This window comes from Microcaecilia unicolor, chromosome 1 (genome assembly GCF_901765095.1).
Source record: "Microcaecilia unicolor chromosome 1, aMicUni1.1, whole genome shotgun sequence".
Taxonomy (NCBI): domain Eukaryota; kingdom Metazoa; phylum Chordata; class Amphibia; order Gymnophiona; family Siphonopidae; genus Microcaecilia; species Microcaecilia unicolor.
Window position 1 is genome coordinate 687717578 of NC_044031.1, and position 27329 is coordinate 687744906.

General features: G+C 45.0%; 1 protein-coding gene across 1 annotated transcript in view; it reads left to right on the top strand.

The window, feature by feature from the left end:
• HERC1 (HECT and RLD domain containing E3 ubiquitin protein ligase family member 1) overlaps positions 1-27329 on the top strand; it is a 736289-nt gene that overhangs the window by 653010 nt on the left and 55950 nt on the right. The window contains exons 70-72 of the mRNA XM_030188195.1: positions 12631-12800; positions 15302-15440; positions 23148-23317. Coding sequence (XP_030044055.1) covers positions 12631-12800; positions 15302-15440; positions 23148-23317 — 479 coding nt within the window. The remainder of the gene's footprint in view (positions 1-12630; positions 12801-15301; positions 15441-23147; positions 23318-27329) is intronic.

Sequence of the window (27329 nt, forward strand, 5' to 3'; positions counted from 1 at the left end):
CCTTCGAGGCGGCTGCCTTAAGTTTGCAGGCCTCAGTTTGCGGCTCCTATGTGGCCAGGGCGTGCCTGACGATGGTGCAGCGGGCTTCCCCCTCGGATCCTTCCTTGAGGGCTGACTGGCCGGCCCTGGAATCGGGCTTGGCTTATTTGGCAGACTTACTGTATGATGTCTTGAGAGCCTCGGCTAAAGGCATGGCTCAGACAGTCTCTGCGCGGCGCTGGCTTTGGCTGAAACATTGATCTGCGGACCACGCCTCTAAGGTCCCGCCTGGCTAAGTTGCCTTTTAAAGGCAAGCTGCTCTTTGGGGTCGAGCTGGACAAAATCGTGACCGATCTCGGCACGTCTAAGGGCAAGAGGTTACCAGAGGTCAGGGCTCGGGCCAGTGCTCGCCCCGGTATCTCCAGAGGACGGTTTCAGGAAGCCCGTCGGTACCGCCCGGGCAAGTCGGGCTCCTCTGCCCCCTCTTCCTTCAAAAGGAACTTCTCCCCCAAGCAGCATTCCTTTCGCAGAGACCGCCGTCCCGTCCTCCCCCAGGGTTTCGTACCCAATGACGGGGTCCTGGTCCATGGCCCAGTGCAGATTGGAGGACGCCTGTCCTCGTTTCTGGGCGAGTGGACCAGAGTAACTTCAGACGCTTGGGTGCTGGAAGTCATCAGAGACAGCTACAAGTTAGAGTTCTGCCGACCCTTAAGAGACGGGTTTGTACTCTCTCCCTGCAAGTCTCCGGTCAAAGCTGTGGCAGTGCAGCAGACCTTGGACAACCTGATACGCCTGGGTGCGGTCGTTCCGGTGCCAGAAAATCAGATTGGCAAGGGACGTTACTCCATTCACTTTGTGGTACCAAAGAAAGGAGGTTCTGTCCGGCCTATCCTCGACCTCAAAAGGGTCAATCGGGCCTTGAAAGTGCGGCACTTTCGCATGGAGACTCTCCGCTCTGTTATAGCGGCAGTGAAGGCAGGAGAGTTCTTGGCTTCCTTGGACATCAAGGAAGCGTACCTGCATATTCCCATCTGGCCTCCTCATCAACGCTTTCTGCGTTTTGCAGTCCTGGGCCGACACTTCCAGTTCAGAGCCCTCCCTTTCGGGTTGGCTACTGCTCCGCGGACCTTCTCCAAAGTAATGGTGGTCATCGCGGCCTTCCTGCGAAAGGAAGGAGTACAAGTCCATCTTTATCTGGACGACTGGTTGATCCGAGCCCCCTCTTATGCAGAGTGCGGCAAAGCTGTGGACCGGGTGGTTGCTCTTTTGAGCTCCCTGGGGTGGATCATCAACTGGGAGAAGAGCCAGCTGCGCCCGACTCAGTCCCTGGTGTATCTGGGAGTTCGATTCGACACCCAAGTGGGCAGAGTGTTCCTGCCAGACAATCGGATTGTCAAGCTTCAGGCTCAGGTGGACCAGTTCCTAGTAGCCTCTCCTCTTCGGGCTTGGGACTATGTGCAGCTGTTGGGCTCTATGACGGCCACGATGGAAGTAGTGCCCTGGGCCAGGGCTCATATGAGACCACTACAACACTCTCTGCTGCAGCGCTGGACTCCGATGTCGGAGGATTATGCTGTGCGCCTTCCCTTGGACCCAGCAGTGCGCAAGGCGCTGAGCTGGTGGATGCAGACAGACAAGTTGTCTGCAGGAATGCCTCTGGTGACCCCGGAGTGGATTGTCGTCACGACGGACGCCTCTTTGTCGGGCTGGGGAGCCCACTGCTTGGGAAGGACAGCGCAGGGGCTCTGGTCTCCTGCAGAGGCAAAGTGGTCTATCAACCTCCTGGAACTCAGAGCCATTCGGTTGGCGCTTTTGGAGTTCATCCCGGTACTGGCGTTGAAGCCTGTACGGGTCCTGTCGGACAATGCCACGGCTGTGGCCTATGTCAACCGCCAGGGAGGTACCAAGAGCGCCCCTCTAGCCAAGGAGGCCATGAATCTATGCCAGTGGGTGGAAGCGAACCTGGAACAGCTGTCAGCGGCCCACATTGCCGGAGTCATGAATGTCAAGGCGGACTTTCTCAGTCGCCATACCCCTTGGAGCCCGGAGAGTGGCAGCTATCTGCTTAGGCGTTCTTGGACATCACGAAGCGCTGGGGCCAGCCGAGCCTAGATCTGATGGCATCATCGGCCAATTGCCAAGTGCCGCGCTTTTTCAGCAGAGGACGGGACCCTCGATCCCTGGGAGTAGATGCTCTTCTCCAACAGTGGCCGACACAAGAGCTTCTCTATGTGTTCCCGCCCTGGCCCATGTTGGGCAGGGTGCTAGACCGGGTGGCAAAGCATCCAGGCCGGATAATCCTGGTGGGTCCGGACTGGCCCAGACGTCCCTGGTATGCGGACTTGATCAGGCTCTCAGTCGATGATCCTCTGCGGCTGCCAGTGGAGCAGGGCCTGTTACATCAAGGTCCCGTGGGATGGAGGATCCCCCCCCCCTTTTGGTCTTACGGCCTGGCTATTGAGCGGCAGCGTAAAGAAGGGCTTCTCAGACAAGGTCATCGCCACTATGCTGAGAGCGAGGAAGCGCTCTACTTCTACTGCTTACGCCAGGGTTTGGCGTACCTTTGCAGCGTGGTGTGAAGCAGGCTCACTTTCTCCCTTCACTGCTCCAATTTCTTCAGTGTTGGCGTTCCTGCAAGAAGGTCTGGAGAAAGGCCTGTCGCTCAGTTCCCTTAAAGTCCAGGTAGCGGCTCTGGCTTGCTTCAGGGGCCGCCTGAAGGGTGCTTCCCTGGCTTCGCAGCCAGATGTGGTGCGCTTTCTCAAGGGAGTTAATCACCTGCGCCCTCCTCTGAACTCAGTGGTGCCTGCGTGGAATCTCAACCTGGTGCTAAGAGCCTTGCAGAAGCCGCCTTTTGAACCCTTGTCGAGGGCATCTCTAAAAGACCTGACGTTGAAAGCAGTCTTTTTGGTGGCTATCACTTCAGCCAGAAGAGTTTCCGAGCTCCAGGCGCTCTCATGTCGAGAGCCTTTTCTGCAGTTCACTGAGGCAGGAGTGACTATTCGCACAGTGCCTTCCTTCCTGCCCAAGATTGTTTCTCGCTTCCATGTGAATCAGCAGCTCTGTCTCCCTTCCTTTCGTAGGGAGGACTACCCAGAGGAATACTCTGCTCTCAAATATCTGGATGTGAGACGAGTCATCATCAGATACTTGGAAGTGACCAATGATTTCCGGAAATCGGATCATCTGTTTGTCCTGTTTGCAGGTCCTCGTAAGGGTCTGCAGGCTGCTAAGCCTACAGTGACAAGATGGGTCAAGGAAGCCATTGCAGCGGCTTATGTGGCCGCGGGGAAGGTGCCGCCTATCCAGCTGAAGGCTCACTCCACTAGAGCTCAGGCGGCCTCGATGGCAGAGGCCGGGTCCGTCTCCTTGGAAGAGATATGCAAGGCAGCAACTTGGGCATCGGCCCATACCTTCTCCAGGCATTACCGCTTGACTTTGGCTGCTCGGGCGGAGGCCCGGTTTGGAGCTTCAGTGTTGCGGTCAGGGATTTCTATGTCCCGCCCTGGGTGAGTACTGCTTCGGTACATCCCACCAGTCTATGGATTGATCAGCATGATGATATGGAAGGTAAAATTATGTATCATACCTGATAATTTTCTTTCCATTAATCATAGCTGATCAATCCATAGCCCCTCCCAGATATCTGTATTGTTTATATTCTGGTTGCATTTCAGGTTCAAGTTTAGTCTTCAGTTCCTGTTCAGGAGGACTTCGTGTTCAAGTTTTTCAATGGATTCTTCAAGAGTTGAGACGAATTTGTGTTACAGTGAGCTGCTGCATTCCTCTCCCCTCCGTTTTACGGGGCTGGATTGAGACATAAATTCTGCCGGCGCTCCCTCCCGCTTCGTGCGGCTGTAGGGCAGCTTTGTACCCCTCCCGCTTCGGCGGTGTTAGGGTCAGTCAGCTCCTCCCGCGGTTGCGGTTGCAGGATAAGCCAGATCCCCCCGCATCGGCGGGTGTGGTGTCCCTCCCCCGCTCCGCGGGGATGAGCTGGACGGATTCCCCTCCCCCACTTGTGTGGGGATGAGCTGGGTTAATTCCCCTCCCCCATTTCGGCGGTGGTGAGCTGGGCAGAGTGTCCCTTTGTGGGTGTAATTCTCTAAGTGCTGAGTCCTGCGGATGGAGCTTGGATATCGACATACTGAGGAGTTTCCGGCAGCACATGACCACATATAGGGAGGCAAAAGGATTGCTCTCTATCTCCACCTGCTGGTAGATGGACACAACCCACCAGTCTATGGATTGATCAGCTATGATTAATGGAAAGAAAATTATCAGGTATGATACATAATTTTACCTTTTTGCATCATTTAATATTGTAAACAGGCCCGCTGCGCCAGTAGGGGGAGGAAGGAAGTCTCCTTCCCAGGATTAATCCAAGCTCCACAAATTGCCACCAACAACTGCTTTCAAATATTCTTTTCTTTTTATTTTGGTTTCCAAGTTACAGACAAAAGCTTCAGTCCAGCCCTGGGTTAGGGCTGCCCCAGGCAGGGCTGTGCTGCCCCTCACCCAGCAATCCAAAGTCTCTGCCCTTTCTTGAAGGGCTGCAGTAGTCCCCTTTGAAAATACCTCTTTCCAAAGTCTGGATCCCAAGCCGTTCTGGCCTCCAAGCAGGATTGTTCCCTCCTATCCAACCAGGGTTTCCAGCTCCAATACAGTCCTTACACCACAATCAGGAGCAGCTGGGGGAACCAGGCTTGTAACTCGTCCAGCCCTATGCCCTCCCCACAGCAAACAGTTCTAATAAAAAAAACAGGCTTCCTTACAGCAGGTTTTAAATCAAAACATCTTTTAAACACATAGATTTCCACCTTCAGGTGCTACCTTCCTCAGGGCTCTCCAGCTCCCATTCCATTCTGCTTTCTGCTTCTTGCTCAGCCTCTTTAACCCCCTCCTCCACCCAATCCATCCCCTCCTCCTCCTGCTTCTCACCCCACCCTTCCCTCTTACAGGTGGGAGGCATGATGTATTGATTACGGAGCCAGGGGAACTGGGCTTCTTCCTTCTCCCTCCCTCTTGTGGTCAGAGTTGGTATATATCCATCTTGTCTATCCCTGGGGCTCCCCTTGCTGGGATGGGCAATGCATTCTGGGAGACGTAGTTCAGGATTTTGTTGTTTCATTTTGTACCTCTGGGCTGTAGCCTTGTCACAATATTGAGTACTGTTTGCACATAGATTTTAGGTGGTGAAGGTTTTTGACTAATGATTGATATTGGTCCTTTTGTGCAGCAGCATGTTAGTCCTGGTTGCAATGTGGGACGTATGAGTTGCATTAGCTGTGGACCTCTGAGGTCTTTTTTCCTCTACCACAATTTTTTGCATTTTTCCTATAACATTGCAGTGACTAGCAGATGTTACCTACAGTTTTGTTTATGGGAACTTATGGTATACATATTTGGCAATTTGAAGGCTAAATGTACTCCTTAAAGCCGAACAGGCAGTTGAGTCCAAGATATCCATCAGTGAATGATTCTAGCATTAGCATAAAGAAATGTCACAGAAATTATATGTAATATGAACCTTAATACCAGTTTTTGTTAAAAGGTTTTCTCTGGTTTCTCAATGATTTTTTCTACTCCTTTGTGATACAGTAGGTCTATTGTTTCACAGTTATTTAGATAATAAGTTAGTAGCAAAAATTATCAGTTTAATTTGTCCTTGCTCTTTTAGCCTCTATTAGGCAAATAATATATTTTAGGGATAACTTGATAATTGGTTGCAGTCTTAAAAGGGGATGTCAGTGGTGTGTTTGCTTTGTGGTCAAACTTTCCCAAAAGATATTTACCAGACCAGAGAAAAGATTTAAAAGCAGCAAGAAGGTGGAAACCGGTCTGTTCGCTGTTATTGGATTCCATTCTACCTATGATCTCCTTTACAACTATGCAGTAGCCATACTGCTTTTATTCACTTTCTAGAGACCCCTACCCCAAAATCTGTTTACTGACACTCAGAGCAGGCATAAATCTGGGCAGCCTCACAGTTTTTCAAATGACTTATTATACCAGGAGGGATTTGCCTGTAACCTCCGTTCTCAAGACAAATCCCTCCTGTCGGTACCCTTCTCCACCACCGCCAACTCCAGGCTCCGCCCTTTCTGCCTCGCCTCATCCCATGCCTGGAATAAACTCCCTGAGCCCATACGCCAGGCCCCCTCCCTGCCCATCTTCAAAGCCTTGCTAACAGCCCACCTCTTCAGTGTCGCCTTCGGCACCTAACCATCATACCTCTATTCAGGAAATCTGGACTGCCCCTACTTGACATTTCACCCATTAGATTGTAAGCTCCTTGGAGCAGGGACTGTCCTTTTTTGTTAATTTGTACAGCGCTGCGTAACCCCAGTAGCGCTCTAGAAATGTTAAGTAGTAGTAGTAGTATTTTTCTCCCATAAAATTCATGAATACTGACCTATGCCATTATGCTAGCCAACTGAATTGCAATAGAATCATTAAAAAATTGTTTGTGTTATTTCATTTTTAAAGAGACAGAATTGGAGCACATGACAGCATTGCTGGTGCCAGGGGCATAGCCAGCCCTCCAATTTGGAGGTGGACTGAGGGGGCAACATATCTTCCACACCCCTCGCATTAAAAATAATACCTTTGCTGGAAGGGATAACAAAGCCAGCACTGTAAACACTGCAATGGGTATTAAAATATTTATTTATTTAACACATTTATACCCCACATTTTCCCACTTAGTTGCAGGTTCAATGTGGCTTACACAATGCCGTAGAGGCAGGCTACTGTTCAGTAAATACAATTAAACAATGTAATAGTATAATAGAATCATTTAGGTAACATGAATATAAAGCAACAAAGATAATAAAAGATCAATACGGTCCATGAGTTTTACTGTATCAAAGAAGTAAGAAATTAAGTTGAATCTGGGTGGTAGGCCTTTTTAAACAAGGTGGTTTTCAGTGATGTTCTGAAGCTTAGATGGTTCTGAATTGATTTTACGATTTTAGGCAGTGCATTCCATAGCTGTGCACCTACTAGAAAACTAAACAAACCTAATAACTATAGATTGATCATACACTGATATTCAGTGCTAAAACAATACCTGATCTCTTTCACACACGCAGAATCTCATCTGTAGTCAAAAATTAAATTAAACTCCCTAGAAGCCAGACACTGCACACAATGCAACAGCTAGATAAAGAGAAGCAGTGATGCACATCCCTCTGTACAGTGCAAAATATAAAATAAGCAGGTGTCATTTTCAAAAATTGACATATCACATTTCAAATTAAGAAACGGAAACAAAACAAAAAAAGGGAAATAAGGTACTACCTTTTTATTGGATTAACTTAAGGAAGGAGGCTTTCCAGCTTCTAATCGAAAAAGAAAAACGCCTATATTTCGACCCAAATCGAGAGATGGGTGTTTTTCTCGCAAAGGCACCCAAATCGGTATAATCGAAAGCCGATTTTGGGCGTTTCCAACTGCACTCCGTCGCAGAAACGAATAAAGTTGATGGGGGCGTGTCGGAGGCGTGGTGGAGGCGGGACTGGGGCGTGGTTATCAGCTGAGGAGAGATGGGCATCTTTAACTGATAATCGAAAAAAAAAGGCGTTTTGACCGCAATTTTGGGTCACTTTTTTTGGACCCTTTTTTCTCACGAACAAGTCCCAAAAAAGTGCCCCAACTGCCCAGATGACCACTGGAGGGAATCGGGGATGACCTCCCCAGACTCCCCCAGTGGTCACTAACCCCCTCCCACCAAAAAAAAAACCCACTTTAAAAACTTTTTTTCCAGCCTGTATGCCAGCCTCAAATGCCGTACCCACCTCCATGACAGCAGAATGTGTTCGATCCTGTCACAGCCTTTCCCTGGGTCTGATGTGGCTCTCGGGTGCAGTACAGGGTCACATCAGCATTGCATTGTGGTGGGTGTAGGGTATTGGGCTCCGTGATTTTATTAGCTTGTGTTACAGTCTCACGATGTTGGTAGTTGGTAGACTCTTCTCCCATGGTGCTTTTCCCCCTGCCTACTGGGTCAGAGTGTGCCCTGTGGTGTTTCCTGTTATAGTCCATGCGGTAGTGGCCATTTTTGTAAGCCAGTTTTAGTTCCCTTTCCTGTGTTAGCCACGTTAGACAACTTTTAGTTCTTACCTTGAATGTGGCATTCTGCCAGCTCTAACCTACTGCTAATCTCAGTACCAGGGAGACTCGTTGCCAGTGGGGCACAACCTCTGATCTGCAGTTAACTGTGAGTAAACGCGGTTATTCCAATAAAGGACGTTTTCGGAGAGATTAGTCTTCGGGTATCAACTGGTGTGCCAAGGTTATACAGCAGCAACAAGTTCTAGAGGCCTGCGTGTATGCAGGTCCCTGGAGCACTTTTAGTGGGTACTGCAGTGCACTTCAGCCAGGTGGCCCCAGGCCTATCCCCCCCCCCCCCCCCACACCTGTAACTCTTGTGCTGGTAAATGGGAGGCCTCCAAAACCCACTGTACCCACATGTAGGTGCCCCCTTCACCCCTAAGATCTATGGTAGCGTTGTACATTTGTGGGTAGTGGGTTTTGAGGGAGGGGGGTTGGGAGCTCAGCACCTGTGGTAAGGGAGCTATGCATGTGGGAGCTTTTTCTGAAGTCCACCGCACTGACCTAGGGTGCCCAGTTGGTGTCCTGGCATATCAGGGGGGCCAGTGTACTACGAATCGTGGCCCTTCCCACGACCAAATGGCTCAGATTAAGACGTTTTTGAGCTGGGCGTTTTTAGTTTCCATTATCGCTAAAAAAAACAAACGCCCAGCTCAAAAACGTCCATTTTTTCGAAAATATGGTTCGGCCCGCCCCTTCACGGACCCGTTCTCGGAGATAAACGCCCATGCAGATAGGCGTTTGCATTCGATTATGCCCCTCCAAGACTTCTAAAAACTAGTCAAAAATGTTTTTCAGTTAGTCCAATAAAAAGGTTTCACTATTTTCCATTTTTTTTATTTAATATTTTTAGGGCCCTGTTTACTAAGGTGCACTAACATTTTTCACATGCTAACCATGTAGATGCCCAGAGGAATATTATGGGTGTCTATACAGTTAGCACATGCTAATGCTTAGCGTGCACTAAAAACACTAACATGCCTCTAGCGTGGCTTAGTAAACAAGGCCCTTAATTTATTAACCTCAGAATAGATTAAAACAGCTACTGCACTATTTTATCCTAAATTCAAAACACAATTCTTTTTCTACCTTTGTTGTCTGGCCATTTAATTTTTCTAATTGTGTTGGTCCTAGTCCTTGATTTGTGCTTTCCTGTCTTCTCTAACTCTCTTAATAGGGATTCTTGTCCTTTTGTTTATTTTTCAGTACCCCCCCCCCCCCCCCCCCCCCCCGGTCTTCTTCACTTCCACTACATCCATCTGCAATATTGATCGTATTCTTTCACTTTTCTTCCATTTATTTTTCTGCCTTTCAGTACAGATTTCATGTATTCTTACTATCCAGTCTTCAATTTCCCCCTTTTAAATACATCTATCTACTGCTTTCCATCTCTTTCCCTCACTCTATCACTCCCATTCCTTTTCCTCTTCCTCTTATTTCACACTCTTTCACTGGAAATCTCAAGAAGTCAGGTTTTGCATGGACAGCAATAGTAAAGAAATAGACACTAAAATGCAAAATATCATAGATGTGCATTTGTACAAGTTCCCAAAACTGTACAAGGAAAAACACTTGAACTCTACTGATAATAGTCTTGTTAACCTCTATTAAAAATGGAGGAAAAAAAAGACCTCACATGCAAGAGGACACCATGGGGGTATTTTACAAAGCTGCACTAGCAATTCCTGTGCAGTAAATGAGGGGAAGCCTATAGGAAATGAATGGGCTTCCTCTCATTTACTGCACAGGAATCGCTAGTGCGGCTTTGTAAAAGAGGCCCTATATGATTAAGCGTCGCAAATCACCTGTGGATATTTTTCATGGGTCAAAAACCTCCATTTAATATTTAGATGTTTTTATGTTATTTTTGAAATTATTTTGCCTTTTTGGCTTTTTCTTCAATTATATATACAAATATTTCCGAAAGCTGATATGTCAATTAATAAATTCAGAATAAAATTCTTCTTTCTACCTTGTTGTCTGAGCATTTTATTTTTGTACTCATGCTGATCCAGTGTCTATTTCCTGTTTTTGCAGTATCCCCTGTCCGTTTGACATTTCTTCTGTCTTGTCCACCATCCATCTTCCCTCTGTGTCCCTACTGGTTCCGTCCAGCATCTCCATTCTGTGTGTCCCTGTCCCTATCCTCCATCCACATTCACCATCTGCCCTCTGTGTCTCTGTCCTCCCATTACATTCAACAACTTCCCCCTGTGTCTCTCTGTCTTGCTGTTTCTTCATTTCATCCTGTTTGTCCCTCCCCACCCTATGCTACCCCATTGTGTCCAGCATTGCCCCTGTGTGTCCCTTTCCCTATGCTTTCTCCGTGCCGTGCATCTCTTCTCTGTCTCCCTGACCTTCCACCCTTCTCTCTTTCCTTCCTCCTACACTCTTACTCTGGGGGCCTGAGTGCCTTCCTCTTTCCCCCCACCCCCTTATCATGGTCCAGTATTGCTGTCTCTTGGGTCTCCAATATATCTCCCACTTTCTTCCACTCCGTCAATCCTATCTCTCTCCTCCCCCCCCCCCCCCCCCCCCCCCGTATCTATCCTCTTATTCTCAGATCTAGCACCTCTCCCTCCCTCCCTCCACAAATCCAGCATTTCTCCCTTTTCCTTTCACCACAACCTCACGGTCCCGACTCCCGGCGACTCTGATTCTCACTCTCCTCTCTGTGGTCTGATGGTGCAACTAATTTGTCTTGATCGCTGAGGGTAGTGACACCGAAGAGGGCGGGAGGCTTCACTGGAAGACCGAGGCAGCCTGCCTTAATCGCTGCAGTGTCGCTACTGACAGCGATCGAGGCAAATTAGCAGCACCATCGATCGGATCAAAGACAGATGCCCGCACCTGAAGCAAACTAATAGCCTAGGACAGAGCCTGGAGGTTGTGAGGGGGGAGACCGATCGCTGCAGTAAGAGCAGGTAGGCTGGGTTTTAGTTGCTGCTGAAGGCTTTAAAATTGGAGGTTCATCTTTACCAGGTGCCTATGATCAGGCACCTCTTTGGCCATGAGCATGGGGGGCCTGAGAGAGGGATGGGGGGGCTGGGCCCCCAAGGCCCCCTGTAGCTACACCACTGGCTGGCGCAGTCAGTAGGAATTGTCAGTGCTGCAAATGGTTAAATACATTTCAACACATGCTATAATTTTCTCTCAACTCCTGTTTATATTACTTCCTTGCACGTGTTCAGTACTGAAAACGGCTATATGCCTGGGCACTCACACCCAGCATTCAGACACCACAAACCTGCAAAAACTACTGTATAGAATTAAGGGGGATAATTCCCATGGGTAATTTTCAAAGAAAAATATGTGCATATTTTTGTTTTGGAAATTCTCTGGTATCCGGGCAGGAAAACATGCATATCTTTGCAGTTATAAAATTACTTCCTAAATGTCGCCATTGTACAATGACTAAACTTCTCCATCCAAGGGTTATGCAGACTTTCTCCACAGAATCAAAACTCCAGGGTAAGCTGTAGAATGTTAAAATTTGTTTCCACTTTCCATAGGGGGACTAAAAATCATAATTATAAAAATCCTCTGTCTTAGAGGGTTTCTTTCCTTCTTTCTTCTCCAGGGTATTGGCATGTCCAGGTGAGAATGAAAGAGAATAAAGATGATTCTGACTCAGCTGGAAAGCAGGAAAAAAAGACAGCGCATACTTCCATTAGGAGGTGTTCTCTGAAAGCAAACAATTCACTGTGGGGTCCTTTTAACAAAGGTGCACTACAGTTTTTAGCGCACGCTAAAAATAAGTATCTCTAGTGTTTAGCATGCGCTAATCATTAGGGCACACTACAAATGCTACCGCGCCTTTGTAAAAGACCCCCTGTAAGTTGCACAGACAGAAGACGCCAATGTGGAACCCATTTCCAGAGCTTTCCTGGAAATTCTTGACAATCCCTCTTGGCATGTGCAAATGCTTCAGACCCTATACTTGTGCGTCATGCCTCAGTTCTTCATTTTCCATGGACATTATTTAACACGTTTTTCTGCCAGTAGTATTTTAGCTTCTTCTTTTTTTTATTTCTACTGACAGCTATTTGTGATGAATTTTCCCTTAATCCCTCAAGTAAAGTCCTAAATGAAAGAAGCAATTGCTCTCTCATCTCTATAGACCCAGTGCTTGAAAATGTGAAAAAATGGCATGGGCTGCTAGAATTATATGGTGTTGCATCATTTGCTGGAGGGATAGAGTTGCTGACTCCTTAAGTTCTGGACCGTGTCTTTTACAATGCCAGTCTCTGGAAGCTCAGCTTCAAATTTTGAACAACCCTTAGAATACTCCAAATGTGGTTAGTTTTCCTGCTTAAACTTATTGAATCTGTGGCTTTTCAGTCTTAAAGGGAGAACTTAGAGTAATGCAATAAAGGCAGGTAGAACACGAAGAGTGCTCAACAGTAGGCATCAACTGACTAATTCCACTCAGAGCTTTCATTTTGATAGTGTTTTTCTCCTAACATAGCTTTGTTAAATGAATTGAGAGAATGTGTGCATTTTTTTATCTACAGTATTAAAATATTTTTCATACATTTTTAGATCGTCTGATTGGCTTACCAGAAGGACGAGCTCGGAATCACAATAGGCCTCAGCAAGTCCCAGTATTATCTGGGATCTTTATTGAAGATATAGCAGTAGGGACAGAGCACACACTTGCTTTATCATCTGCTGGAGATGTGTATGCCTGGGGCAGCAATTCAGAAGGACAGGTAAATATTGTGATTGATCTAAACGTCTTCAGGATTGTCACTGAAATGGACTTTTGTTTGGTAACAACTTTACAAAGATATGTTTGTGTCTAGGATGTTGGTATCAGTAGTTGGTTAGAATTGGTTATAAGAAATGAAAAAAATAAAAAACACTGTAGAAGGATTTAAAAACCTAGGGCCCTGTTGTCATGAAACGCCTAGGTACCTGTCTGAAGCTACCCCGTGGCCACTTAGAGAGTCTGAGTCTATCCCCAGCACAGTTCAGGTCTGCCTGCACCTGCCACTTGTGCTGTACACTAGCACCCTCTTCTCACTGACTGGGTCCCAGCCTCTTCTGGGTGAGTCTCCCGCTCTCAAATTATCCCTAGTGATTTCTAGGTTATTGGAGGCCACACTCCGAGTGGTCCCACAATTCCCAGAAAGCCCTCACAGACTCAACACACAAACCACCAGGATTCTTAGTCAGTCCAGACAAGCAGAGGCAATAAACTAAAAATGTTTATTGTCTTGAAAAATATTGAACAATGAACCATAAAAACAAATGGAATAAAAATAGCACATAACAACAAGTAACTGAATATGGATCAATTATAAATCTATCTAAACATTTGTTCACTACTTGAATAGTGCCTGGGAAGTACAGGAAATGTAGGTGCTCACTGAAGTGTTCAGCGCTGCATACGTCTAGTAGCGCTATAGAAATGATAAGTAGTAGTAGAATATAACTGCTCACAGGATCTCAGTAAAGAGGTCTTTCTCTCTCTACTTCTAAGCTTGAGACTGGAGAAAAATCCAGTATTTCCTAGATGAATTTGAGCTCCTCGGCCAATCAGAGCCCAAAACAAGAAGTTTTAAAAATAGTTGGCCACATCACTGCAGGTTACCTCTTATCTGTGCTAACTAAAGAGGGAGCAATCATTTCTCGGTAACAGCTTTAAAAATAAACATGTACCAACTGCTTTCCAAACTAGAGAAATACACTTCAAGAAATAGTTTACAGGCTTAAAACCCACTATTTTGTCACACCCGTTCACTGAGACGTGCTAGCGTTTTTAGCGTTTAGCTAGTGCACCCTTAGCACGGCTTAATAAACAGGGCCCCTAGTGCAATGCTGCATTCATATAAGTATGTGTGTGTGTAATGTTTCTTTTAATGTTGCACATAGTTGGATATGCATAGATTTCTATACCCTTTGTTCAAAGTGTTTAGAATATTTGTATCTCATTCACAGCTTTTGTAGTTATCTGAGCCTTTCTATTCTGGTTGGATTACTGTATTGCATATAGTAGTTTTCCTTTTTTTCTCAACTCTACTACTTCCATTGCTTCTTAAGGTTTTGTTTACTGGCACCTCATCTTTTCAGACCCCCTTTGTGAAAGAAGTTTTACATAAATTCATTATGCCACTTAATAAGTCCTTGTCAGTATGAAACCAGTGAAAGGACTTACCTTTGAATTAAAAACAAGTACATTTTTTGTAATTGTTCTTCAAATGTTTATCCATAGATTCACACAGCTCACATAAGTATGAGCAAGCTGCTCATATTGGGCCTGGCATTTTAGGAGTCAGGTGATTGTTTTGAAGGAGGGCTAGCAACAATCAAGTAAAAATAAGCCAATACATTCAGAGTGTGGCACTTGAATAGAGCTGCTACAATAACCACCACAGTTTTGCATATGTGAGTGCTTGCAGATACATGTGTAACACTCTGCAGGAAGCCACCTTTTTGCATGAGTTCAGTGAGCCTTTTATAAAATACCTAGGAAATTTTGCATGTCCCTTTTCTGACCTAGACATCATATGCAAAATGGAGCTCTGTGTTAATTGTTGAACATGGCAATTAACACTTACTAACAGCATGCACTAACAACTGAACAGTGCAACACTAATTTCCATGTTAAACAGGTCACGCAGAAATAGCTATTTAAGGGTGTGGAATGGGTAGTGATTGTGCCTTGCAGTTATCATAGAGGTAATTATATTTTGGATTTATTTATTTGGATTTTTGCTCACACCTTATTCAGTAGTAGCTCAAGGTGAGTTACATTAAGGTACACTGGATATTTCCCTGTCCATGGAGGGCTCACAATCTAAGTTTGTACCAGAGGCAATGGAGGGTTAAGTGACTTGCCCAAGATCACAAGGAGCAGCAGTGAGATTTGAACTGGCCACCTCTGGATGTCAAGACGGGTGCTTTAATCACTAGGCTACTCCTCCACTCCACTACATTAATTGCTACTGCAGCAGGTAACCCAATGCATTTAGCTACACCTCTGGAGGTGTATCTGACTCCATTCCCTTTCTGTTAACATGGGATAATGAACTTTGCTCTGTGTTCATAGCACAGCAGCCCTCCCTTTTGAACACCATTTATGCATTAGGTGCCAAACCCTTCTATACTTTAGTAAATAGGAACCATAATGTAATTATATTTATTGGTGGTGAACCATCATTAATTGCATTTTCTCCTTCATTAATTTATTATTTTTATTCATTTCCAGCTTGGACTTGGCCACACAAACCATGTCAGGGAACCAACTTTAACAACTGTGCTGCAGGGAAAGAATGTTCGACAGATTTCAGCAGGGCGTTGTCATAGTGCAGCCTGGACTGCTGCTCCAGTGCCACCAAGAGCACCAGGTATTAACAAATAACCTTTCGTTTATTGCTGTTTATTTTTATCTCTCCTACTAATGGCTATTAAGGCATTCCAAGAGCTTCTTGCAATAGTGGGCTCACCTTTGAAGCCTAATAAAATCATTTCTAAGATCATATGGGGCCCCACATCATGAAAAAGGAGATAGTGAATCAGCACTGAGTTTCCACCAAATTACAGGGCCATGTCTAGATATGCCACTTTTAAAAGTCTTGTTATTGCTATCGCTGTCTGAAGAAGCGTTCTGGTGTAATAAAATATTGGTTGTAGATCAGTATTTGCAGCTCAGTATAATTAGTTGTAAAGCAGGAGAATTGGCATCACTTTTAAACAAAATTAAGCTTCTTATAGAAAATTGACAAATTTGGGCTATTATATTAATTTGATAATTTCAGCTAAATCTGATTTATAAATCATGAAGAAAAAATTGTTTAACTGTTGGAAAACACATCAATAGCTACCAGTAATTTCAATGTTCTCTAGTTTGCTGTGTAACAATCATTTTCCTGTTTTTGGCAGTAATAATGTACATTTCATAATCTGACAGGGCTGCAGAAGCTCTCTGATGGTCTGTGAGAACCTTATGAATTTATATCTCTTTATTCTGATCTAGTTTTCACTCATTCCTTTGTTTTACTTGATGTCTATAAATGGGAAAATCCCACTGGTTAAAGCAATTGTCAAACTGAAGCTACTCTTATTTTTATTTTTTTACTGTACAACTATCTTTTGAAATTCAGCTAATGGATATTCCAAGAGGGGATGCTTACTATAGTGCAATACGTTGGGGTTTTTTTTTTTTTTTATGCATTTACCATACCTTAAGAGAAAAATTTAAGGTGCAATAAGTGTAAAGTCTGTGCAGTAAATGTCAGGGGTGTGGCTAGCATCTGTCCTTCATTTACCAGACAAGGCAAACACGTACCACATGTGTCCACATCACTTGTCTTGGCAGGCAGCACTGATCTGCTGAGATATGGAAATGAGGCTTTTCAAGGCAGCACAACCTGAAACTCCTTGGAACATAACCTTACCAATTAGCCCTCCCACCCCCCCAAAACAGACCTCACCAAAAGATGTGCCACACCAACAGCACCCAACCCCTCCTCATCACTAATCCCTGATTTTGCGCCCTGCCTGGGATTAACCCAAGGATATCCCTGGAAGCCTAGTGGATGGAGCAGGAGCAGTCTCCTGTACTTCTGCCCTATCATTGATCCAGATTCAAATTGGTGGCTCTGATCCCTAATGGTAGTACAACAAGACTACCACTAGGGACCATAGCTGCCAGTTTGAAACCAGAGTGTCTACAGGGTGGATCACTCCTGCCCCATCCACTGGACTACCAGAGATAACTCAGGTGAGTCCTGGGGTAGGGGAAGGGTCAAGATTGGTATTGAAGCAATTTAGAGATGGGGGCCAGTTGAAGAAGGATCTGTTGGAGAGCTGCCTGTTGAGGGAGAGTTCTGTGCAGGAGAGTGGGTTATTTCTGGGAGGTGTTTGGAGGGTTCTTTTTTCTTGCCTGTGGCCATGCTTCCTGTCTGCCAATTGGGTGGTGGTAAGTGCAGCCACACTTACTATTGGCAATCCTGACAGCATGGGGGAACATCCTATATACTACTACTACTTAACATTTCTAAAGCGCTACTAGGGTTACGCAGCGCTGTACAGTTTAACATAGAAGCTGTCAAGGCAGACCACACACTGTCTCTGGCCATAATCTACCCAGATCCCAGCCCAACCCACACTAAACAGCATGAGATTTTTACTGTGCAATAACCATTAGCGTACTCTGTGTTAAACGCCATTTCAATAAATACATTTTTAAATGTGTTCTGTAATGAATTACCATATTACACAATAGTGAGTAATGCTCTTGGGAATGTAACAGAAAACTTTTACTCATGGCAACCCAATCCTTAGAGGGAACTTTGCCACATGCTAACACCCATGCTAACTGCTTAGCACAGTTTAGTAAACATCCTCCTAAGTCTTTTCAGCAGTTATGTTGCTTAGAGGTCACTTTTCTTGCTTGCAGAGTCCATGAGTACTAAAATAAACCACCTGCATAAATCTGAACCTTTTTTTCGTGCAGATATTTTTTCAATTAAAAGAACGCATATAGTTGTGAAAATAAAGAGGTGCCTGCATTGTTTCCATTATTACCCCCATCCTACCTTTGGGTACACCTGCTCCAAATGCAGGAAAAAGTAGATGCAGGTTTACAGTATGCATATGTATTTATTTATTTATTTTATTTTATTTGTTCTTTCATGACAGCTGTTTTCTGTAAATATGCACCAGAGTAAATACACATTTGATCAGTATTCAGATTTGGCAATTTTCAAATAGCCCTTTGCCACAGGTAAAGAAAGCACTGTTATACCTGCTAAAATGCCTTTGAAAGTTGCCCTTATTGAAAGCTCCTAGAAACCATTTGAAGTGAAGAATTCAAAGAAGAAACATTGTTTCTCTTTCTGAAGATTACTTCAAGGAAGTATTGTCTCAGTAAAGCCCAAAGAAAAAGTTGAAGGTTGGAAAATGTGAGTTGTAGGAGACGGGATCATTTACATGACAATTCAGAGGATTCGGGTTTGAGACAACATCAGGAGCATGATGCCACTAGACAGGCTGGGCATCTGCCTAGGGCAGCAACACTTGTGGGAATGGCAGCGCAGCAGTAGAACAGTATCGTATCGTTCCCCACCATCACCACCTCTCCTTCCCTTTACTAGGCCACTCTACCTCTCCACAGCCACTCCAGTGGTTCTCACTGCCAGTGCAAGTCCTTTTAGTAGAGGCCCATGCCCAAGCAACGGTGCATCCTGCACTTCTCCGATGCATTCGAGGGAAGGGTGGGACACAGCAGTGCTTGAATGTGAGTCTCCTCAAAGGTCCAGCACTGGCAGTGAGTACCATTGGAACAGCAGGGAACATGTAGGGCAGCACAAACAAGGGAAGAGGAGAGAAGATGCAGGACATGCGGCTGGAGAAGGGAAGGGAGAGATATTAGACCAGGGGGAGGATATGAAGGGGAGATGCTGGATTGGAGGGGTAAGCAGCAGTGGCATAGCCAGATGACCAATTTTGGGTGAGCCTGAGCTCAAAATGGGTAGGCATGAAATTACCCACCCCCGCAGTCCAGCATCTCTCCCTCTCTCTTCCTCTTCTTACCCTGCCTGTGAACCTGCATCTCTCCCTTCCCTACTAGTGATCTAGCATCTCTCAACCCCCCCCCCCCCCCCCAAAAAAAAAAAATACTTGGTGTACTTTTTGTAACTTCACATCTAGAGGTTGATAGCAACACACATCTGTGCCTGCTCCAGATTCCTCCCTTTGATGCAACTTTTTGTTTCCACATAGATGAACCATATCAGGAAGAAGTCTCTGTGGCCGGTGTGAGCAGCATGTTTGAATTGCTACTCGTTGCTGGCAACTTCCGCAAATGAAGTATTAAAAGTTATACCAGGGATTGGGGGCCGGGATTGTGACACTGGGAAATGCTGTATTGTTGGTTTGTGGGGAGGGGAGCGAAGGAGATGTGGGTGTTTTCAGCTGGCAAGGCTTGGAGGATCCCTGCCAGCCACAAAAAAGGTGAACTGCTGAAGGGGCCTAAATCCAAAGTGGGTGGAGCCCCCATGACTTCACCACTGGTAAGCAGATGAAGGGACGATGATGCCCATCTGAGGGGGGTAGAGAGGGGACAGGGGGATGCTGGCCACTTAGTGGCTATTCTGGTTGCTTTGGGGGTTGACAAGGAAAAGGGAACAGATCAGGAATTAGGCCATATAGCAGAGTCCTGCAAATTTGGACACTGAGAAAACAGTTTGTAAATGGCCGCTGGATCCGTTATGTAAGTGTATTATGGTGCATAGTTTGATGCTTTATGTCAGTATATATTTGTATGTTAAAGTCAAAGCTATGAGAATTAAAAAAAAAAAAACGGAATTGGGCCCAGTGGTCAATAGAAGATTGAAAACTGGAGAGGGAGAAAAGAAGAAAGAATGATGTGGATTTCAAAAGAACATGTGAGTGAAGGAGACTCAAAAACATTAAAAGTAGATACTGACGAAGAAAAGAGTAACTATAAAGGCTGGGGCTAACCAGGTCAGGGGCAAAGGGGATGGGACTTGATATACTGCCTTTCTGTGGTTAAGCGGTTTACGTATTATAGACTGGTACTTTGTACCTAGAGCAATGGAGGTTTAATTGACTTACCCAGAGTCCCAAGAAGCTGCAGTAGGAATCAAAGCTAGTTCCCCAGGTTCTCAGGCTGCTGCATTAACCATTAGGCTACTCCTCCTCTCCAGGGAAGACCAAGAGGTGATACTGGGAAATATCAGAGGAGAAGAGAAAGTGAGGCAGAGAGAATAAAGAGAATTTCAACACTATATACATGAAAAACAGAAGAAAAGTACCATTTCACTTATTTTCAAATTACTTAGACTTACAAAGCTACGTGGAGGGGCATTTTCGAAAGAGACGTCCAAGTTGCGATTTGGACGTTATTGCAAAATAGTGAAATCCAGGGGCAGGGAAACCCGTATTTTTGAAACAAGATGGGCATCCATCTTTCGTTTTGAGAATACCGTCAGAGACATCCAAATCCTTAAATTTGGACGTCCCTAGACATGGACATTTCTGACTTTCGTCGATTTTCAAAACCAAAGACATCCATGTCAAAAACGTCCAAATGCAAGCCATTTGGGCATGGGAGGAGCCAACATTTGTAGTGCATTGGTCCCCCTGACATTACTACTACTACTACTTATCATTTCTATAGTGCTACTAGATGTACGCAGCGCTGTATACTTGAACATTAAGAGACAGTCCCTGCTTGACAGAGCTTACAGTCTAATTAGGACAGACAAACTGGACAAACGAGATAAGGGAATATTAAAGTGAGGATGATAAAATAAGGGTTCTGAACAAGTGAATAATGGTTAGGAGTTAAAAGCAGCATCAAAAAGGTGGGCTTTTAGCTTAGATTTGAAGATGGCTAGAGATGGAGCTTGACGTACCAGCTCAGGAAGTCTATTCCAGGCATATGGTGCAGCAAGATAAAAGGAACGGAGTCTGGAGTTAGCGGTGGAGGAGAAGGGTGCAAATAAGAGAGATTTACCCAGTGAACGGAGTTCCCGGGGAGGAATGTAGGGAGAGATGAGAGTGGAGAGGTACTGAGGAGCTGCAGAGTGAATGCACTTATAGGTCAATAAGAGGAATTTGAACTGTATGCGGAGACGGATAGGAAGCCAGTGAAGTGACTTGAGGAGAGGGCTAATATGAACCTGACATCCCAGAACACCAACTGGGCACCCTAGGGGGCACTGCTGTGGACTTCATAAAATACTCCCAGGAACATAGCTCCCTTACCTTGTGTGCTGAGCCCCCCAAAACCCACTACCCACAACTGTACACCACTATCATAGCCCTTACGGGTGAAGGGGGGCACATATATATGGGTGTGGTGGGTTGAGAGCTCGCTGTTTCCTCCACAAATGTAACAGGTAGGGGGGTATGGGCCTGGGTCCGCCTGTCTGAAATGCACTGCAGTACCCACTAAAACTGCTCCTGGGACCTGCATGCGCTTTCATGGACCCTGAGTATGACATAGAGGCTGGCACGACATTTTTAAAGATGTTTTTTTAGGGTGGGTGGGTTAGTGACCACTGGAGGAGTAACGGGAGGTCATCCTTGATTCTCTCCGGTGGTCACCAGGTCATTTCGGGCACCTTTTTGTGCCTTATTTGTAATAAAAACGCATCCGGGTGAAAACGTCCAAGTGTTCATCATGGACGTCCTTGTTTTTTTCGATTATGGGTCAAAGACGTCCAAGTGTTAGGCGCGCCCAAGTCCCGCCTTCGCTATGCCTCCGACATGCCCCCTTGAAATTTGGACGTCCTTGCGACGGACTGCAGTTGGAGACGTCCAAAATCAGGTTTCGATTATACTGATTTGGACGTCTCTGGGAGATGGACGTCCATGTTCCGATTTATGTCCTTTCTCTTTCGAAAATGAGCCTGATTGTAACCTGTGAAACTTTGTAAGTCTACGTGCTTTGAAAATGAGCCCCATAGTCTCATCCTAAGAGATGGGCAGCCTTTCCTCATAGGGAAGTCGTCCCATCCCCTTTATCATTTTATTTGTTTGTTTTTTAACTACTGTACAATGAAAATAAGCCAGTTTTTGTATTTTATGTAATGATGATATGTAACGATAATGTTGTTCTCAGCTTTAGGCCCCTGTTTACAAAGCTGCACTAGCGGCTGCCAGTGCAGTAATGCCGACACAGCCCATTGCTGCGTGGCTTTGTAAACGGGGGTTAATGTCCTATGAGCCTATAGCAGATAATCAAGAATAAACCTGTAGTAAATATATTAATAACCTTTCAAAATCATATCATTTTTTTGATATGAAACATAAAATCCATTGGTGCCTGCTTACTTTGGGGGAAGAGGTAAAAGGGTGAGGAAGTCATATTGGCAGCAGGGGCATTAGTACCTGTAACAGTACCTGTGTCACCCCACCCCAGAACATAGGCGCCGACTCCGTGGGTGCTGTGGGTGCTCGAGCACCCCCAATATTTCACCCACCGGAAGTTCCCTTCGCCAGCCCAGAATTTTAAAAGTCCCTCCCTCTCTCCCTTCGAGTTCCAGGCCCCCTCCCTCCGAATTTTAAAAGTCATCTTACCTCGTCGGGGTTATGGCGGCAGCAGCAGTGAAAAGCGTGCAGGCTTAGCGCTTCAGCCTTCCCTTCTCTTTGAGCTCTGTTCCCGCCCTTGCGGAAACAGGAAATGAGGGCGGGACCAGAGCTGAGAGAGAAGGGAAGGCTGAAGCGCCAAGACTGCACGCTTTTCGCTACTGCCGCTGCCGTAACCCCGACGAGGTAAGATGACTTTTAAAACTCGAAGGGAGGGGGGGCCCTGGAACTCGGACGGAGGGAGGGCCTGGAACTCGGAAGGGAGGGAGGGGGGGGGCAGACCTGGAACTCGGAGGGAGGGAGTGGGGGGCCTGGAACTTGGAGGGAGGAGGGGCCTGGAACTCGGAGGGAGGGGGCGGGGGGGAGAGGGAGGGGACTGGGGAGGAGGAGAAGAGCGAGGGGGACGGGGAGAGGAGGGGGAGAAGAGCGAGGGGGGAATGCACCACCTGTAAAAAAAAAAAAATTTCAGCACCCTCCAATCATTTTGAAAAGTTGGTTCCTATGCCCCAGTCTACACCTATGACACAACCCAGTTTTACTACAGATTAGTCTGTGTGTATCTGTGTAATAATATATGGTGTGCACAGCTATAAAATTTTTATGTACAATTTTGGGTTTAATGTGATACAGATATGTATATTTTCAGGAAGGTGGTATATAAAACATTTGTAAACAATTCAATATTTCTATGCTTGGCACACATGCAAAGAAAGAATCCATTATTCTGATGAAGTGGACTCTGGTCCTTGAAAGTTCATACCTCATTAAATTAATTTATAAGGTCCCACCTGCTTCTGTCAGTTTTGTTGCACCAGCCTAATGGATATCCCTTTTAAAAGTATTTCCCATTCTTTTTATAACACCTATTAGCTGTTTTTATCCTCAGTATATTACCCTGGACTGTCAATTATTTCTCCCTGATTCAATAGTGAGAAAAGCAAGCTGAAGGAATAATGCTTTGGCACCTTTCTGTTTTCTTGGTTCTGTTTTAGGTGTGTCAGTACCCTTGCAGCTTGGTTTACCTGACGTGATTCCTCCACAGTATGGCTCACTGAAGGAAGTGAACGCACATACAGTTAGGGCCAGACTTAGGCTCTTATACCACTTTTCAGATCTCATGTACTCTTCATGGAGACTACTGAATCTCAGTCCTAATAACCAGGTAATGTAAAATCCTCTTGTAATTTATTCAGTGCTTCCATTTTGCAAATCTAGCCTACTTGTGAAATACAATAAAACATACACATTTCCTTTGATTTGCCTGGCATTAAAGGTACTATATCAAAGGCTAATAAATGGCAATCAAAATTAGGTACTGGAAAAAATTGGCACTAAGGGCCAGATCCTATATATGGCACCTAAAAAATATACACGGTAAAGATTTCTTCCTAAGTGTATTCTATAAACGGTGCCTAGATTTAGGCATGTTATATAGAATATGCTTAGGCAGAAACCTAGTGCTTAAGACAACCCACATTAATTTAGGCCAACGAAAATGTGGCCTAAATCCCTGCACATACATTTACGCGCACTGGGCCATATTCTATAACTGTGTGTGTAAATTTTGGAATACCCACGAAATGCCCATTTCCATACCCATAGCCATGCCCCTTTTGAACTGCATGCATTAGAATTTAGGCGCAGTTCGTTACAGAATACGCTTAGCGAATTGTGTGCGTAAATTCTGATTATTGCCAATTGGTGCTCATTATTGCTTGTTAAGTCCTGTTATCAATGCAGATTAGCTTGTTAAGCCTATTAAGTTACATGCGGTGTTATAGAATACGCCTAGATTTCGGCTCTAATCTCAAGGCGCGCTATATAGAATCTGGGGGTAAGCACTGTTCTGTAAAGGGCACACATCATGTATAGAATAGCTCATAAGCACGGATTTCATGCCCAACTATGGGCACCAGACTTGCGCCTGCTGAAACTTGGTGTAAATGCTGACCCCCAAGTTAGGCGCACTGACCCAGTGTTCTATAACTACACATGCAAATTTTTGGAACACCCCTGCTCCTACCATGGTTACGCCTCTTTTGAGATGCATTCTATAAGAGTTAGGCACACTGCCTTATAGAATAGTGCGCAGCCAGATGCAGGCACAAATATTACTCAGTGCCAGTTCAATAATTGGTTGTTAGCACCCAGTTATTGATGTCATTGTGCTCATTAAGCAGTTAATTTGCGTGTACACAAATCTGATCACCATATATAGAATCTGAGGGAAAAATGTACAAACTACATACAGTGGGGGAAATAAGTATTTGATCCCTTGCTGATTTTGTAAGTTTGCCCACTGACAAAGACATGAGCAGCCCATAATTGAAGGGTAGGTTATTGGTAACAGTGAGAGATAGCACATCACAAATTAAATCCGGAAAATCACATTGTGGAAAGTATATGAATTTATTTGCATTCTGCAGAGGGAAATAAGTATTTAATCCCTCTGGCAAACAAGACCTAATACTTGGTGGCAAAACCCTTGTTGGCAAGCACAGCGGTCAGACGTCTTCTGTAGTTGATGATGAGGTTTGCACACATGTCAGGAGGAATTTTGGTCCACTCCTCTTTGCAGATCATCTCTAAATCATTAAGAGTTCTGGGCTGTCGCTTGGCAACTCGCAGCTTCAGCTCCCTCCATAAGTTTTCAATGGGATTAAGGTCTGGTGACTGGCTAGGCCACTCCATGACCCTAATGTGCTTCTTCCTGAGCCACTCCTTTGTTGCCTTGGCTGTATGTTTTGGGTCATTGTCGTGCTGGAAGACCCAGCCACGACCCATTTTTAAGGCCGTGGCGGAGGGAAGGAGGTTGTCACTCAGAATTGTACGGTACATGGCCCCATCCATTCTCCCATTGATGCGGTGAAGTAGTCCTGTGCCCTTAGCAGAGAAACACCCCCAAAACATAACATTTCCACCTCCATGCTTGACAGTGGGGACGGTGTTCTTTGGGTCATAGGCAGCATTTCTCTTCCTCCAAACACGGTGAGTTGAGTTCATGCCAAAGAGCTCAATTTTTGTCTCATCTGACCACAGCACCTTCTCCCAATCACTCTCGGCATCATCCAGGTGTTCACTGGCAAACTTCAGACGGGCCGTCACATGTGCCTTCCGGAGCAGGGGGACCTTGCGGGCACTGCAGGATTGCAATCCGTTATGTCGTAATGTGTTACCAATGGTTTTCGTGGTGACAGTGGTCCCAGCTGCCTTGAGATCATTGACAAGTTCCCCCCTTGTAGTTGTAGGCTGATTTCTAACCTTCCTCATGATCAAGGATACCCCACGAGGTGAGATTTTGCGTGGAGCCCCAGATCTTTGTCGATTGACAGTCATTTTGTACTTCTTCCATTTTCTTACTATGGCACCAACAGTTGTCTCCTTCTCGCCCAGCGTCTTACTGATGGTTTTGTAGCCCATTCCAGCCTTGTGCAGGTGTATGATCTTGTCCCTGACATCCTTAGACAGCTCCTTGCTCTTGGCCATTTTGTAGAGGTTAGAGTCTGACTGATTCACTGAGTCTGTGGACAGGTGTCTTTCATACAGGTGACCATTGCCGACAGCTGTCTGTCATGCAGGTAACGAGTTGATTTGGAGCATCTACCTGGTCTGTAGGGGCCAGATCTCTTACTGGTTGGTGGGGGATCAAATACTTATTTCCCTCTGCAGAATGCAAATAAATTCATATACTTTCCACAATGTGATTTTCCGGATTTAATTTGTGATGTGCTATCTCTCACTGTTACCAATAACCTACCCTTCAATTATGGGCTGCTCATGTCTTTGTCAGTGGGCAAACTTACAAAATCAGCAAGGGATCAAATACTTATTTCCCCCACTGTATATTTCCTGCACTACATTTTGTTCAACCATCTAGAGTTCCCTACCATGATAAAGTTCAAGTGCACAATTTATTTAACCTTTGTTCTTGTCATTCTTTCAAACACAACCCTAATGTTTCAAAACCATATTTCAGAATAAATTAAAAGTCTGGACTACCATTTAATAGAAAATAAAATGGACAAGTTCTCTGAATCCAAAAGTTCCTTTTCTCTATCTTGCATTCTTTTGGATCAGTATATGCAGCACATACCTGTAGCTATTTGAATGTAATTTCTGTACGGCCGTCTGTATATGAATCAGTTTTCAGGAGTTGCTGTAAAGGCAGCAACTACCGTGCCCTCCCTCTTGAAATTGTGAATATTAACCCCCATGTTGTCCCAGGTTGTGATACCAGAAACCACAACCAAGAATGGTGTTCTAATCTGTTGCTTGAAAAATAGAGAACCACTAGAAGTCAGTATTCTACCATCTAATTTTCAACTGCAGTTATCAAGGTCAAGAATTTTATTAGTTTGCCTTATGGTCTTTGAAGATATGGTATGATGTTTAATTATGTTTCAGTCATCAGCATACTGATAGAGGTTTGCACTTCTCCCTATTTGCTCATCTGTACAATATTTGATTGTTGAATTACTGGACAGTATAATACTTTGAAACACTGGTATCGGGTTATTGCAAATTATATTGCAGAGATGTTTTCAGATAGTATAGTCTTTTAAGACAAGCAGTACAACCTCCCACAACTGGGTGATATGATTGTTTTAGGAATTTAAGAACCGCAGTATAGAGAAGATCACTCTGCATCTCAGAAGGTCTGAACATATGGCATTGATACCCTCAGCACCTGTGGTAGTGTCACATTAACCATCTTCATATTTTTTTATTTAGAAACTTATTGAAAACTTTTCTGTCTTCTGAGCAGAATTTGTAATTTTAATCAGAATTGTGTATGTTTTTAGCTTTTTAATGTATTGATTATACAACTGTATAAAAATTCCTTCTGGATGCAGAAGCTTTATTATTGTAATCCGCTTTGCAATTTGTGTTAAAGGCAAAATAGAAGCATACAAATACAATACAATATGGACTTAGCAAGAATTCAATCTTTAGTGTTGCCACCATGTGCCGAGTAAAAGAGCTACAACATGGGAGAGGGAAGCCTCACTATGTCAGCATTGATAGTTGACTTCCAGGGACAAAATATCAACCTTCACTACTGAAGGCAGGTTGATGCAAGAGAGCCCTACCCCATATTTGAAAGTGATTCCAAACAGTCTTGGGATGTGATAAATTAATCTCTGAAGAGGAATACTCTATCAACCTTCACTACT